The sequence below is a fragment of the Phyllobates terribilis genome, unplaced genomic scaffold (assembly GCF_046119375.1).
Source record: "Phyllobates terribilis strain yellow unplaced genomic scaffold, ASM4611937v1 Scaffold_8__6_contigs__length_399053987, whole genome shotgun sequence".
Lineage (NCBI taxonomy): Eukaryota > Metazoa > Chordata > Amphibia > Anura > Dendrobatidae > Phyllobates > Phyllobates terribilis.
The window spans coordinates 15,366,155-15,382,901 of NW_027362768.1; the positions used below are offsets into that span (position 1 = coordinate 15,366,155).

Sequence of the window (16,747 nt, forward strand, 5' to 3'; positions counted from 1 at the left end):
GAAAGGACGATTTATATGAAGGGATAGTGGGGATGGGAAATCGTTTTTTATTATCCCCCGCCTTCTCAAGTATATCGTCTAGGGTTGACCCAAACAAAAACTTCCCTTCACAGAGAATAGAGCAGAGTCTGGACTTTGCCTGAATGTCTCCTGGCCAACATTTGAGCCAAAGGGCTCGACGAGCGGCGTTGGAGATAACTGCCGATTTCACCACCAATCTTACTGAATCAGCGGATGCATTGGCCAAAAAAGGAGCTGTCCCTCACATTAAGGGGATGGCGTCCAGAATAAAGTATATAGGGAAAAAAATTCTAAAGTTGAGTTTCCAACTGACTCAACCAGACCATCATAGATCTAGTGGTGCAAGTTGCGGCAACCGCAGGTTTTAGGCCCCCCCACGCAGCTCCCCAGGATCCTTTTAGGAACGTGTCAGCTTGTTTATCTAAAGGGTCTTTTAATACTCCCATACCTTCAAAGGGGAGGGCAAATTTTTGGGACGCTTTGGCAATGGTTACGTCCAGTTTTGGGGCTTTTTCCCAGAATGAACAGACTGGATCAAAGGGATACTTTCTTTTTGGAACTTTTCCTCTCAGGTCTTTTCCACTGCCTTTTAATTAAAGACTGAATCTGGTCATTAAGAGGGAAAGACCTACGCTTTTTCTGATCCAGCCTGCCAAACATTATGTCCTGGATGGTTTTCTCTGGCCTAGGATCAAATAACCCAATAGTAGTTCTAACCGCCTTAACCAGGCTGTTTCCTCTATGGGGAAACAACTACAACCACTGCCCTCCTTTGGTGACAAGGAAGAGGAAGAGTCTGAGGAATCGGCATCAAAAAGTTCCCCTTCTGCAGTATCAGACCCAGAATCCGGGGACAAATCTCTAGACCTCTTAAGTTTTTTATCCCTACCCCGTAAGGACTTAAAGGTACTTTTCAGCTCTGACTTAATTATTAATCGCAGTTCAGAGGCAAATCTAAGGATTTCTTCACAGACTGTGTATGCATGAACTGCAGAGCCTCTTCACTCGTAACGGGTAAGTCTTCACTGCAGAGCACACAAACTTTAGGCTTGGTCTTGCTAGCACTTTTACCCGTCTAAAAAACTAGAGGAAAAGGGGCTAATTATACTACGAACTTTCACGGAGATCACTTACCAATCCAAAGCGAACAGGGGTGCCGGTTTAGGAGGAGGGAACACATTCGCCGTGGATTTCCCTTTGCTGGATGGGGACTTGACCACGGTGGAATCTTTGCTGTGCCTGGTGGATTGAGCCAAATGCCCACTTCTACTGCTGCCGCGATCATGGTGCTGGGAGACGTCAGAGCTGGGAAAAGCCATGCTGCCGCGGCTCCTGCTGTCTCCGTTTCTGTCGCTGCAGTGGTGGATCTGGATCCGGGCTCTGCTCATCCATCGGGCTTAGCTGATACTGGGACAGCTCTTCCCTGGTCAACCCCATTATATTATAGAGAGGACTGCCGGAGAACTGCCCAAGGCCTTACCCATGGCTTATTTTTATGTGGAGCAGTCTCAGACGTCCTCCCAGCGCTTACCGACTTCCTGTGCCGGGTTACTTCCGGTCACATTCCCCCTCAGTCCAAGTCATTAGGAAGAGCCTCCGGCGCGTCCCCGCACATGCGGACACCCGGAAGGCCTGCCAGACCCAGCAGTGGGGCTTCAGGGCACTGCACCAGCCGAGGCAGGGGACCCCCGCTGCCTGGATTGGACTGGCCAGGCCTGGAACATCTTGGATCTTCTTTTCTTCAGGTACCACTCTGACACTGAAGGTTCCCCGTCAAGAACAGGAAACCAACTGATGCGGGGAGAGGTACCACCCTTTTTTATCTGTAGGTTTCCAGTCCTTGAAGGGCGGATCCCCTCTTTCTGTGGTGCTGTCATGGGGGAGGGAGAAAAAGAATTTGCAAACGGAGTGACATGATAATAAATATACATATACTTTACTCTATGTATAATGCATTTTCTGTATTAGACAGAAGTGTCCAATCTGATTTTAGTTATTAAATATGAATAGCTAACCTGGGCTGTACAGCAAGAGCTGAGAGTAGGCTTATTATCTTCATCTTCTTCCGTGGACGAGATGGTTTTTTGATCCTTGGTCTCTCAGGCAGCAGACCTGCCAACTCTTTCAAACGAGCAGCCCTACATGCATACAAAATATGTTGTCACAAGGAGCACAGCCAAGAAACCCTCAATCCCTTTATACAGTCTTAAAAAAAAAAAAAAAAAAAATACAAAAAAAAGTGAGTGAGAATTGAAGTCCCAACTATGGCGACTATGAATTATGTCCCCAGCGTGGACAACTATAAATGGTACAACTACACTGAAATGCATTTTTAAGTATTTGATCTAGAGAGATTTGGAACAGACCTTTCTTTTTCCTCCTCATCTCCACTTTCATATTCTGACTCTTCTCTGCTGGAAACTTCCATATCATAATCATCATCCAGCTCTGGCAGTGGAGGGTTCTCGGGGAAGTCAGGTGGAACTGGTGGGTAAGGTGATGGCACTAAATGGTCCTCATACTGCATAGGATACATCATATTACATGTACAAAACCAATCTTGAGTATGCAAGTGTCTGCAGTTCATAAATAATGCATTTTGTGAGGAGGGTAAATAACCGGTTCTCCAGTTTTTGCTATCGGGAGCAAAGGGGAAGGACCATGTAAAATGTATACATTCCCTATCAAGTGACAACAGATGCCAGTGACATCTGATAGACCTGGATAAATCACTTCTTCTGGCAATAATCAGCTCAGCTAATCTGTTTTACGGATGAGACAATAGGCCCAACAAGCCAACAGCTAAACTGTATGGTTAGACTAAATGGTTACCACCGTTAGAAGTAATGGTTAGTGATGAGCGCAAGCTCTAGCTACTGAAGTTTACCTAGGGTACTCAGGTATACACAGAGTATCACGGGTGCTCGAGTGACATGTTAGAGTCCCTGCGCCTGCATGTTTCGAGGCTGTTAGACAACCACAAAACATGTGCCATTGCCTGACAAACACGGGAAAATTCCAGCATGTTTTGTGGCGGTCTAACATGCGGTCACTAGAGCACCTGTGACACCCGATGCATACCCGAGCACCCTAGGCAAACTTGAGCACTTACGCTCATCACTAGTGATGATGCACCGCTAGTATACGTCACCAGTTCCTAGTCATTTTGGATCAAGCTGCCAGGAATCTGATCCATCCGCAGGATAAAGTGTTGTAATGCTAGTTAAAAGGAAACCCCGTCAGCAGATTTTTTAACCCCAAATTAATAACATCTAAGCAAAATTGCTTTAAAAAACAAACATTCAATATATACCTTTGCTGCAGAAATGTGATTTTTCATTTTTTTTTTATAAAAATGCTAAACACAATTATTATGCTAATGAGCTACAAGCATAGCGGGGATGGCACTGCACTTCGTTCTTCTGCCTCTCCTCCTCTTTCTCCAACCATTGCCATTGACTTAGCAGGTCGCTCTTGTTTGAGTGACCTTTTTCTAATGCCCAAAATCTCAGTCACTCCCTGGGAGAGTGTGCATGCGACGTCTCAGGAAATTACGGCATTTGCGCAACATCTTGGGCAGGAGAGGTAGGACACTCAGACAGAAGCGACCTGTCAGTCAATAATGACCGGAGGCTGATGCAGACAGAGGGAGAGCAGCAGGAGAGCTGTAAGGAATATGAATATAAATATATAAAAGTTTCACAAACGTGCCAACATTTTCTGCAGATGAAATTATAGGAAAGTTTTTCTAGAATTCTTTCTTTCCTCGCTTACAACAAAAGCAAACTATATACTCACCAAGGGAGGCGGTGCGGTCAGCAGTCCAAAAGGGGCAGGCAAATTCATTTTATTCATTAAATGTAGCACCTAAAATAAAAAGAAATAAAAAAAACGAACATCTTTATAGCCTATGGTATCAAATCCTACATCTTACAGAGATAATTCAAATGTTCATTCTTCTATCAGTACTTTTTCTTCATTAAAAGACCACATTAATTGTTTACGCATTGGTTACATCCTTTAGATTTTGTCAGGATTACTCTGATGACTGATGGATACGTGGACATGTGAACAGCTCCATACACTATCAACACAGATAGAGCTTGAATGTGCAAAAGTCTGCAGATATCCAACCATTGCATGCATATGGCTAGGATCTTGATGCATGGTACTTAACCTTCTGTGGCTTCTTGAGTATTGGAATTGTGTTATGGCTGTGAGGGATAAATGTTTAAAATATTTACCTGGACATAGAACTTGGGAACACTTGCCAGGGCATTTGCAATGTTGATCAATATGGTGCTTGTTGGAGGAGGGTATAAATACTTAAGACTGGATCTTATGGGAAAGACAAGTCTGAAAAAGGAAACATACTGAAAATCAAACTACTTACATATTAAACTGTATGACTTGTCTAATTTTTAAAGTAAGTATAATACACATTAAATGGGTTGCCCACTTTGCAGGACAATTTTTTGTTTATTTAAATGCAATTATTTGGGTCAGAGTCCTTTTTTCCCATTGGGTTTCATTAAAAATTGTGCACCATTTGCCACCTTTGGCCTTGGTGTTGCACTGTCTACTGCTTCATTGTCATCTAACTCAAGCTGCCCAAATTGCAGTTGTGAATCAGAGCCAGGATAAAAGATTGCAGCCAGGTATATTTTTCTTGGAAACACTTTGTTATGTTAGAGATGATTTACTTTAAAAGATCTTTTCCCAGCGCTGCAGCTAGTGATTGCCGAAGTGCACACAAGAGAGACCCGTAATTCACCTGCAACGAAGGAATTTTAAAGTACATTATCCCTGAAAGGAAGGACTGGTTCAAAGAAGGGTATTCCGGTCTGCAATCGTGCATCCGGGCTCTGATTCATGCTGCCCGCAGTTTGGGCACCATCATCAGGTGACAGGTTCCCTTTAAAACGAGAGTCAGTCAGTCAGCCCGCTATGTCAGTCTGATGGGGAGTTTAACTCTTATTCATTTTTTTCTGAGCTTCTCTCATCTAAGTGATGACCACAGCCCACAGTAATGTTGAATATGCAGGGAAACAAAATGCCTGGAAAAGCCAAACGGTGAAAAGTTTTGAACGTAACCCAATTGTAAAAATAATTTTTAGTCCTAAATACATGCATTTAAAAAAAAACAAAAAAAAAAAAAAAACCACAACTATCCCCAAAGGTCGACAAACCCTAAGTAATTAGCTGTGTATTACATATATTTTCCAATCAAAACAGTAACACAAGGATCACAATCACAAAGTCCATGCCTTGATATGGATCCATACTGTACCACCCTAACAAAACACCATGCAGAGATCTACATTCTAAAATCAAAAAGTTACAAAATCAAGGTGTTCCGGAAAATTTAAACCCGAGGAAAAAAAAACAAACAAAAAAAACTAATATTTAACTGGAGGACATTTGAAAACCTCTAATGGGAACAGAAGGCTCATGGCATTTCACGCCCGTCAGACATACAATGCCATCACTGTACACACAAGCCTGACCTCAACTTGGTCAGTAATTCAGAAAATTAGCCATCACTCTGTGACCCAGGATAGAATAGTCCTCAAATCGGTGGACCCACAACGAACAATCATACATATATATGCACATTTATCAACACAAACCCGTGATTCGGTGCGATGCCTCTCTCGATGGTCACCTGGTCTGGAAGTTTGGAGTCTTTACTTTCATCTGTTTTTTCTCCACTGATAAGAGTGCAAATAACAAGAAAAAAATTATTATGCCTGATAATTTGTGTAGCAGCTTAAAGGGAATCTGTCAGTAATTTTTGCTATCAGATCCGAGAGCAGCATAATATAGGGGCAAAAACTCTAATTCCAGCGATGGGTCACTTATTGGGCTGCTTGCTGCAGCTTTGATAAAAATCACTGTTTTCCCTGCTGATCTATCAGTTTTATAACCCCATCCCTGACTGACAGCTATCTGTGTATAGGTAGAAACCTGCCAATCAGTGGTGGTGCGGGTTGGAAGGTCAAGTAGTCCTTCATCTCCTACTGATAAATAAAAACTACATTAAGCAGCCCAGTAAGTGACACATCGCTCAAACCAGGGTCTCCATCCCTACATTGTGCTGATCACTGATTAGGTAGCAAAATACATTTTGAATCTGGCAAATCTATGCTGTGTGAAATCTCTCTCTGCAGATTGAGATGGAATACTGTAGCAATAGATTCAGTATAACTTGTCATTTATTCATTTAAATGGTTTATCCGGTCTTTTGCTAGAAGTCTGCAGTCACCTTAGGTGACTGCAGACTTCCGAATCCTCACAGCGTGAGCACCGAAAGATGTCAGGATTCTCCAGTGTTGGCGGTAAAGGTGGCATAATTGCAGCCACATTTCAACTAGATGGGCATGGCATAACTCAAGGCAAGTGAATTGAGTGAGGCTGTGCAAGTCTAGTCCGAATGTGGCCGTAAGTATGCATATCACATACTTGTGATCACATGGCCAGCAGTCCTCAACGGGCAATACCAGAGAGTACCGACAGTGTGCGGTACGCACACTGTGAAGATTCAGAGCTTGTAGGATAAGACGACCTTCCCGACATGTGATGTTCTAGTACGTCGCAGGTTGGGTCCCCATGTATAGCGCAAGCATCGTAACGAAAAGATGACTGCTGTTTTACATGGTCGACATCTTCCTGTTACAGCCTGTAAAGCATTTACCTAGCGTCATCACAAGAGTGTACATGCAGCGGCTACCATCTGCCTACTGTTACACCATCTTGGGGAACCGGTGGGTATTTTATGGCAATAGACGCCTGCTGAAGGCCCCCACTGCTGCCATCTTTGCCCACCTGTGAAGACCAGACTGTGGCTGAGCTTTATACAAGAAAGTAATTATAACTACATGCTGCAATACTGTTGTACTCCAGATTATATAGAGTAAGCTAGCAAAGGATAACAGGTTCAAGTTCTAGGGGACTAAAGAAAAACTTTTTTTCATGTTCCTAAGTAAAAAATATAAAAATTCTAATTAGCCCTCTTTTGCTGTATCCGCTAAAGTCTGGACTATCAAAATATAAAATTAATTAACCTGATTGGTAAATGTCAAAGAGAAAAAAAGAAAAAAAAAGAAATGACAGAATTGTTTACTGGACAACTCCACCAAAAAATGCACTAACAAGCTCTCGAAATGTAATATCTACCCAAATACCGTATTTATAAAAACATCAGCCCACCCCACAAAAAAGGTCTCACATGTCTAGGTTCATAGAAAAGTTTTAAAAAAAAAAAAAAGTTATGGTTCTTGGAAAAAGGGGAGGAAAAAAAAAGTGACAGCACAAGCACCATTCCCAAATCCTATAGTGTTGTGGCAAAATATACAGTTATCAATCTGACCAGATGTTTTTCTGCTCTATAACTTATCGAACAGTATATGCAGCAGCACGAGTACTTTTTAGTAATGTATTGCTTCAACACTGCTAATGTTTAAAAGGGATATTCTCAAGTTTAACGGCTTTAATTAGACAGCATGAAAATAAGCAAGTTTACAAAAGGAGTGCTTTTTCTATCTGGTGTCCTTCTCCTGTAATGAGAGCTTTTATCTTTCATTGTGTACAGCTGTATTCTTTGAAACTCGGCCACTAGTCCCTGCCCAGACCCTGGTGGAGTAAGCAGGTAGTTACATTTCAGGAAAGGTGTTAAATGGAATACCAGCAGTATGTATGGGCATGCAGGTTATAGGAAGTTGAATAAAGTGATAACCTTGGATTGCAAATATCAATGTTTCTTCCAGTGAACTCCACATTTTTCTTAATATGTAAATGAGCTGTTAAGATCTACAGGCCAGACACAGATCTCCTGTAGGATCTGCCTCCAGAGATTATTTTAAATGACAACTGGAGTTACTAGTGTGAGACATGTAGATCAGACTGTCAGTCATTACATGTCTCACACTGGTAAAGTTCCCTTTTATTTAAAACAATCTCTGGAGGCAGATTCTCAGGGAGATCTATGCTTGGCCCATAGATCTTAACAGCTCAGTTATATATTAAGAAAAAAAGTGAATTTCTCTGGAAGAAAACACGGGATTGCAGAAATCAAGGTATCATTTTATTCAGCTTCCTGTGACCTACATGCCAATATAGATGACTTTAGGAGGGGTGATCTTATTGACAGATTTCCTAACATACCATCCACTTCTCTCTAGCCCATTGATTTCTATACAGCACTTAGCTGATCATCTCCCTCCCTCTCAGCTCTGCAGTTACAAATCTTGTAAAATCACATGCCAGTACCATCAGCAGTTTTCCGAGAAGGTCTGCTAATCATGGCTCTTACTACATGGACCTGTGTGCTTGTTTAAATGCACTGTTATCTCGATGTATAAATATAGTAATAGAAGTGTAGACGCCGTACAAAGCTAAAGGAACTTGTGCTCACCGACTTGTATAGTTTTACTAATGCTACAAATCTTCTGCTTAAACTCAAACCAAGAAGAAAAGACACTGTAAGGAGACTGCACAGCTCTGAGCTGCTCAAGAGACAACTTGAGAATAACCTTTAACCCCATCACCACTGGGCGATTTTCTGTTTTGGCTTTTAACTCCCCTTCTTATAAGAATCAACTTTTTTTTACTTTTCGGTCCACATAGCTGTATGAGGGTTTGTTTTTTTTGCAGAAAGAGTGGTACGTTTGAATGACATCATTCATTTTATCATGTGATACACGGGAAAAAAAAATCCAAGCATGCTGAAATTGCAAAAAATATGCAATATCACAATTTTTTTTTTTTTTTTTATCATGATCATTATAAGATAAATCTAACCGCTTAATATGATTCTCTAGCTCAGTACGAGTACGCAGAGACCAAACATGTATAGTTTATTATTTAAGTGGTGAAATTTTTTTTCCGGAAATTTGTAAAATAAAAACTTTGCCTGTGTCACCATATTCCGAAACCTGCAACAATTTAAATTTTCCAGATATAGAACTATGTGATGTCATATTTTTTGTTTCCTGAGCGGACGTTTTTACTGATAACCTTTTGGGGTAGACATGATGTCTTGATCTGCTCTTACTGCAATGTTGCGGGGACCCAAAAAAAACAAAACCGTAATTCTGGTGTTTTGATTTTTTTTCTCTCATTATGCTGTTTATCAATCGGATTAATTTACCTTATATTTTGTTACATCAGACTTTTATGAATATGGCAATACCAAATATATTTTTTATTGTTCTATTTTTAATGGGACAAAGGGGGGATGATTTGAACTTGCGTTTTTTTTCTTTTTAAAAAAAAACTTTTTACTGTAATTAATAGTCCCCTTAGGGGACTTGAAGCTGCAATCATCTGATCGCTTGTGCATAAGCACTGCTATGTATATATAGTGAAAATCACGGTCTCCTATGAACACCAGCTACAGGCTGGCTTTCACAGGAGAATCGTCATGACAAGCAGACCCCCAGCAGTCATGGCAACCCATCGAGACCCCGTGATCACGTCATGGGCATGTGGAATGACATGACCTCCTGCCAGCTCGTGTTAAATGCCGCTGTCAGAAATCCTTAACAGCACATGATGGCTGATTACTACAGCCATTTTCTGCAGAGAAAGATCAGTCAAATGCCCGGACAGTGGCCTATTATAGGTTATAATGGATTTCTTGTAGAAGGGTCACCTCTTCCTCTTCTCGGAATAGGCAGGCTGGTCAGGTAGGTGAATGCAATCCTCCTTTGCATATTCTGCAATGAGTGTATGGCCGAGCACTTTGAGCTGGTGAAGAATGGATAGCGCCTGAAAGCAGGAAAATAAAGTTAGTATAAGTAGCCTTCAGAAATGGTATTAAGCTGATCGGTGATGGCTCCAAACCCACAGAGAGAGTGTATACATATATATGCACACAAACATGTATATAAAATGTATACATCTATATGCATAAACATTATACTACCTATAAATACATTTATGGTGGATTTTAGGACACAGCTGTTAGTTATTTCTCAGACCCTCCCATATATGCCGACAGCTCCTTCATACAACAAAAGATGTCAATCGTTGTTGAGGGTGACATTAGACATATTTCACGCTAAAGTATTTAACCAACAATGCACAGCACCCGGCGCTGAGCACTGCAACCCCCCCCAACACTGTTCTTTGCCATTTTATCTAAAGGGATTGGATCGCTTATATAATTTCTCATAACTGAAACCAAAACAGTGATAAAAAATTTAATTAGAAAATAAAACAGAATAATTATTAAACAAGACGCCTCGCTCTACCCTGGTCCGGCGTTCTCTTTAGTGCTCTGTGGTAGCCTCCTCGGCTGGCTCCCGACAGACATCGTGGGGGCCTACTAATAGTATGAGCGGCATTCACATTCTAGTGGAGGATACGCAAAGTGCCCAAACTACCATAGACTAAAGGGGACGTCAGACCAGGATAGGGATGAGCAGAAAGATTTGCACTATTTCTGATGGTAGTTTTATGCACGTGATTATTGGGGCAGCCATCTTGCCTAAGTTCATCTTCACAGCAGAAAAATAGATGATGGCAAGCAATTGACAGTCAAGGACTCGTTCAACATCTTTATCAATGATTTAGATGAAGGAATTGAGGGTAAACGGATTACATTTGCTGATGATTTTAGTAATACCTTTATTAGAATCACTAGAGTAATACAAAATATAAAACTAATTCAAAAATGACCAACTAGTTCATTTTTAATAGTAAGAGAGCAGCAATAATAAAAATGGTAATACATTGTGAGGCCTAGTCTCAGTTAGTAAGTAAGTTAGTGTAGTGTTAGTGTAGGGAGTACAATTGGGGGAGGAAGGTTGAACTTGATGGACCTAGGTCTTTATTCAACCTACGTTACTAGGACACAAAGCTAGGAGGGATAGCTAATACTAGAAAAGAGAGAGAGAGGATTCAAAAAGACCTAAATAAACTGGAGCAGTGGGCAGCAACTAACAGAAAGGCTTATAACAGGGAGAAATGCAAAGTACTACATCTGGGCAATAAAAATGAAAAAGCATATACAGAATGGGAGGAATAGAGCTAAGCAACAGTACATGTGAAAAAGACTTAGGTATACTAATAAATCATAGACTGAACATGAGTCAACAGTGTGATGCAGCAGCAAAAAAGGCAAATACAATTCTGGGATGTATTAACAGAAGCATACAGTCTAGATCACGTGAAGTCATTATCGGTCTTTACTCCTCTTTGGTCAGACCTCATCTGGAATACTGTGTACAGTTTTGGGCACCACATTTTAAAAAGACATCGACAAACTGGAGCAAGTTCAGAGAAGAGCGACCAGAATGGTGACCAGTCTGCAAACCATGTCCTATGAGGAACGGTTACAGGATTTGGGAATGTTTAGTTTGCAAAAGAGAAGACTGAGAGGAGACTTAATAGCTGTCTACAAATATCTCAAGGGCTGTCACATTGTAGAAGGATCATCTTTATTCTCATTTGCACAAGGAAAGACTAGAAGCAATGGGAGGAAACACATTAGATATTAGAAAAAACTTTTTGACAGTGAGGGTGATCAATGAGTGGAACAGGCTGCCACGAGAGGTGGTGAGTTCTCCTTCAATGGACATCTTCAAATAGGGGCTGGACAGATATCTGTCAGATGGTTTAGTGAATTCTGCATTAAGAAGGGGGTTGGACAGGAGGACCCTGGAGGTCCCTTACAACTCTAACATTCTATGATTCTATGGACTTTAAATAAATCTATTGTACAAAAGTAGCAAAGAAAAAAAAATAAATTTGTCGCTCCTATAATTATCAAGACCCACAGAAAAAAAGTGTCCTCAGTGACGGCCACCAAATGTTGGCAATTGCACAGCGCCATCATGTGTAGCGGCCGTTGCCAAGTACAGGTCTGCACATATTCAAATTAAATGTGCCGGATATGCAGCACCCAGCAGCGGGCACTACACAGATGATGGAGCCGGCACCAAGAAGAACTGATTGGTGGGTGTGCTAGGTGTCAGACCTCCAACAATCTGATGTCTATGACCTATATGGGATAGACCATAACTATATATAGTATGTAATATACAAGTCTTCACAAAAGCTACCAGGATGAGAGTTATTAGCAAGAAGTCTGGAAAAGATGGAACAGGAAATTACTGCAAGATCAGACTATACAGGATGGAGACGCATCAGCTTGGAAAGGAGCTGTGGACACAAAGCAATAGGAAATCTGTCATTAAAACCATATCCAAAGTTACTTATTTTTTGGTTGAGTTATCGCACACTATCAGCCCCAAACACCATAACACCATGTGAGAGGAAAGCCCCTGAGGTATCAGTAGTGATGGCGGACACCGCACGAATGACAGGTTCTCATAGTGCCCCGCAGGTGACCCTCTCTGGCCAATCAGCAGGTAGGACCACTTACCTTTGCTGCCGCATATTCATTTGGATATGATGCGAAAGCCACATTCTTCTGCAAGAAAGTATAATGTATTACTACTGCCCCCCATAACGGGTCCATACTACTGCGCCCCCCCCTTCCCCCATATAACGGGTTAATACTACTGCGCCCCCCCCCTTCCCCCATATAACGGGTCCATACTACTGCGCCCCCCCCCTTCCCCCATATAACGGGTCCATACTACTGCGCCCCCCCCTTCCCCCATATAACGGGTCCATACTACTGCGCCCCCCCCCTTCCCCCATATAACGGGTCCATACTACTGCGCCCCCCCCCTTCCCCCATATAACGGGTCCATACTACTGCGCCCCCCCCCTTCCCCCATATAACGGGTCCATACTACTGCGCCCCCCCCTTCCCCCATATAACGGGTCCATACTACTGCGCCCCCCCCCCTTCCCCCATATAACGGGTCCATACTACTGCGCCCCCCCCTTCCCCCATATAACGGGTCCATACTACTGCGCCCCCCCCCTTCCCCCATATAACGGGTCCATACTACTGCGCCCCCCCCTTCCCCCATATAACGGGTCCATACTACTGCGCCCCCCCCTTCCCCCATATAACGGGTCCATACTACTGCGCCCCCCCCTTCCCCCATATAACGGGTCCATACTACTGCGCCCCCCCCTTCCCCCATATAACGGGTCCATACTACTGCGCCCCCCCCCTTCCCCCATATAACGGGTCCATACTACTGCGCCCCCCCCCCTTCCCCCATATAACGGGTCCATACTACTGCGCCCCCCCCCCCTTCCCCCATATAACGGGTCCATACTACTGCGCCCCCCCCCTTCCCCCATATAACGGGTCCATACTACTGCGCCCCCCCCCTTCCCCCATATAACGGGTCCATACTACTGCGCCCCCCCCCTTCCCCCATATAACGGGTCCATACTACTGCGCCCCCCCCCTTCCCCCATATAACGGGTCCATACTACTGCGCCCCCCCCCTTCCCCCATATAACGGGTCCATACTACTGCGCCCCCCCCTTCCCCCATATAACGGGTCCATACTACTGCGCCCCCCCCCCTTCCCCCATATAACGGGTCCATACTACTGCGCCCCCCCCCTTCCCCCATATAACGGGTCCATACTACTGCGCCCCCCTTCCCCCATATAACGGGTCCATACTACTGCGCCCCCCCCCCTTCCCCCATATAACGGGTCCATACTACTGCGCCCCCCCCCTTCCCCCATATAACGGGTCCATACTACTGCGCCCCCCCCCCTTCCCCCATATAACGGGTCCATACTACTGCGCCCCCCCCCCTTCCCCCATATAACGGGTCCATACTACTGCGCCCCCCCCCCTTCCCCCATATAACGGGTCCATACTACTGCGCCCCCCCCCTTCCCCCATATAACGGGTCCATACTACTGCGCCCCCCCCCCTTCCCCCATATAACGGGTCCATACTACTGCGCCCCCCCTTCCCCCATATAACGGGTCCATACTACTGCGCCCCCCCCCTTCCCCCATATAACGGGTCCATACTACTGCGCCCCCCCTTCCCCCATATAACGGGTCCATACTACTGCGCCCCCCTTCCCCAATATAACGGGTCCATACTACTGCGCCCCCCTTCCCCAATATAACGGGTCCATACTACTGCGCCCCCCCCCTTCCCCCATATAACGGGTCCATACTACTGCGCCCCCCCCCCTTCCCCCATATAACGGGTCCATACTACTGCGCCCCCCCCCTTCCCCCATATAACGGGTCCATACTACTGCGCCCCCCCCCCTTCCCCCATATAACGGGTCCATACTACTGCGCCCCCCCCCCCTTCCCCCATATAACGGGTCCATACTACTGCGCCCCCCCCCCTTCCCCCATATAACGGGTCCATACTACTGCGCCCCCCCCCTTCCCCCATATAACGGGTCCATACTACTGCCCCCCCCTTCCCCCATATAACGGGTCCATACTACTGCGCCCCCCCCCTTCCCCCATATAACGGGTCCATACTACTGCGCCCCCCCCCCTTCCCCCATATAACGGGTCCATACTACTGCGCCCCCCCCCCCTTCCCCCATATAACGGGTCCATACTACTGCGCCCCCCCCCTTCCCCCATATAACGGGTCCATACTACTGCGCCCCCCCCCTTCCCCCATATAACGGGTCCATACTACTGCGCCCCCCCCCTTCCCCCATATAACGGGTCCATACTACTGCGCCCCCCCCCTTCCCCCATATAACGGGTCCATACTACTGCGCCCCCCTTCCCCCATATAACGGGTCCATACTACTGCGCCCCCCTTCCCCCATATAACGGGTCCATACTACTGCGCCCCCCTTCCCCCATATAACGGGTCCATACTACTGCGCCCCCCTTCCCCCATATAACGGGTCCATACTACTGCGCCCCCCCCTTCCCCCATATAACGGGTCCATACTACTGCGCCCCCCCTTCCCCCATATAACGGGTCCATACTACTGCGCCCCCCTTCCCCCATATAACGGGTCCATACTACTGCGCCCCCCTTCCCCCATATAACGGGTCCATACTACTGCGCCCCCCCCCCTTCCCCCATATAACGGGTCCATACTACTGCGCCCCCCCCCCTTCCCCCATATAACGGGTCCATACTACTGCGCCCCCCCCCCCTTCCCCCATATAACGGGTCCATACTACTGCGCCCCCCCCCTTCCCCCATATAACGGGTCCATACTACTGCGCCCCCCCCCTTCCCCCATATAACGGGTCCATACTACTGCGCCCCCCTTCCCCCATATAACGGGTCCATACTACTGCGCCCCCCTTCCCCCATATAACGGGTCCATACTACTGCGCCCCCCCCCCTTCCCCCATATAACGGGTCCATACTACTGCGCCCCCCCCTTCCCCCATATAACGGGTCCATACTACTGCGCCCCCCCCTTCCCCCATATAACGGGTCCATACTACTGCGCCCCCCCTTCCCCCATATAACGGGTCCATACTACTGCGCCCCCCTTCCCCCATATAACGGGTCCATACTACTGCGCCCCCCTTCCCCCATATAATAGGTCCATACTACTGCCCCACCCCAGGTCCCTCCTACTGGCCCACTCCCTCCCCCCATAAAACAGCCCCATTATGTGCAGCGGTGAAGTACACGGACCCTCTATACCCGTTAACAGCGCCTTTTACCAAAATCCCGCGAGTCCTCCCGGAACACAACCGCACGCTTTCCGCCCCGCTCTTCTCCAGCAGCTGTCTCTGCTCTTCCGGAGTTAATTCAGACGGGAGATGTCGAACAAGCAGCGTTTTCCTGCCCACAGACTCCATGCTCCCATTACTGGAGGCCACCAGCGTAATTCCGCGAGATCCCGCACCAATACCGCCAAACATACTGCCACCTAGCGCCGCAATGACGTCTCTACAGCCATACATGCTGCCAATCACTGCCGAAATCACTACACTCCCGCAATACATGCTGCCAACCAACGCCGTAATAACGTCACTTCCGCCATCCCAGCTGCCAACCAGCGAGTTAATGACATTGCTTCCGCAATACAACATGCTGCCAACCAGCACTGTATTAACATTACTTCCGCCATCCCAAATGCCATCCAGCGCCGTAGATACGTCACTTCCATCATCCCGGCTGCCAACCAGCACCGTAATGACGTCACTTCCGCCAACCGCGCCGTAATGATATCACTACCGCCATCCCTGCTGCCAACCAGCGACGTAATGACGTCACTACCGCCATCCCTGCTGCCAATCAGCGTCGTAATGACATCACTCCCTCCATCGCTGCTGCCAACCAGCTCCGTCATGGCGTCAATGCCGCCATCCATGCTGCCAACCAGCGCCGTAATGACGTCACTACGGCGATCCCTTCTGCCAACCAGCGCTGTTACAACGTCAGGTAGAATTTCAGCGAAACATTACCACCTAGTGGTTGGAATAGAGAATGCAATGAAAAGCTTTACATTTCAGTAGATCTGAAACTTTCCTGCAGCTTTAAAGTTGGACTTGTGTCTATGTAGTCATCATATTTCTATAGAAATAAAGTACTAAGAAACTGATATATAAAAACTAGTGGAAACCATACAGAAATTCCTGGACAGTCTATGAAAATAGTCCATAAAAAAAAAAAATTGGATGCATCAGATATAACAGGGTAGTAGCAATCGAGGTCGCAACCACAACCTGCTCATGGAGTTAGGGAGCCTGCTGACACAGCGTCATTTTCAGCTGAAAGCCATGGTCACACATTCAGTATTTGGTCAGTATTTCACATCAGTATTTGTAAGCTAAAACCAGGAGTGGGTGATAAACACAGAAGTGGTGACGTGTTTCTATTA

General features: G+C 45.6%; 1 protein-coding gene across 2 annotated transcripts in view; it reads right to left on the minus strand.

The window, feature by feature from the left end:
• RNPC3 (RNA binding region (RNP1, RRM) containing 3) overlaps positions 1-15,842 on the minus strand; it is a 35,129-nt gene extending 19,287 nt beyond the window's left edge. For both annotated transcript variants that reach the window (XM_073642851.1, XM_073642852.1), the window contains exons 1-8: positions 15,585-15,842; positions 12,410-12,457; positions 9,674-9,789; positions 5,652-5,732; positions 4,266-4,377; positions 3,820-3,888; positions 2,388-2,542; positions 2,037-2,159 (exon numbers count right to left, since the gene is read on the minus strand). In XM_073642851.1, the coding sequence (XP_073498952.1) occupies positions 2,037-2,159; positions 2,388-2,542; positions 3,820-3,888; positions 4,266-4,377; positions 5,652-5,732; positions 9,674-9,789; positions 12,410-12,457; positions 15,585-15,827 (947 nt within the window). In that variant the 5' untranslated portion in view covers positions 15,828-15,842. The remainder of the gene's footprint in view (positions 1-2,036; positions 2,160-2,387; positions 2,543-3,819; positions 3,889-4,265; positions 4,378-5,651; positions 5,733-9,673; positions 9,790-12,409; positions 12,458-15,584) is intronic.
• Between the last annotated feature and the right edge of the window lie 905 nt (positions 15,843-16,747).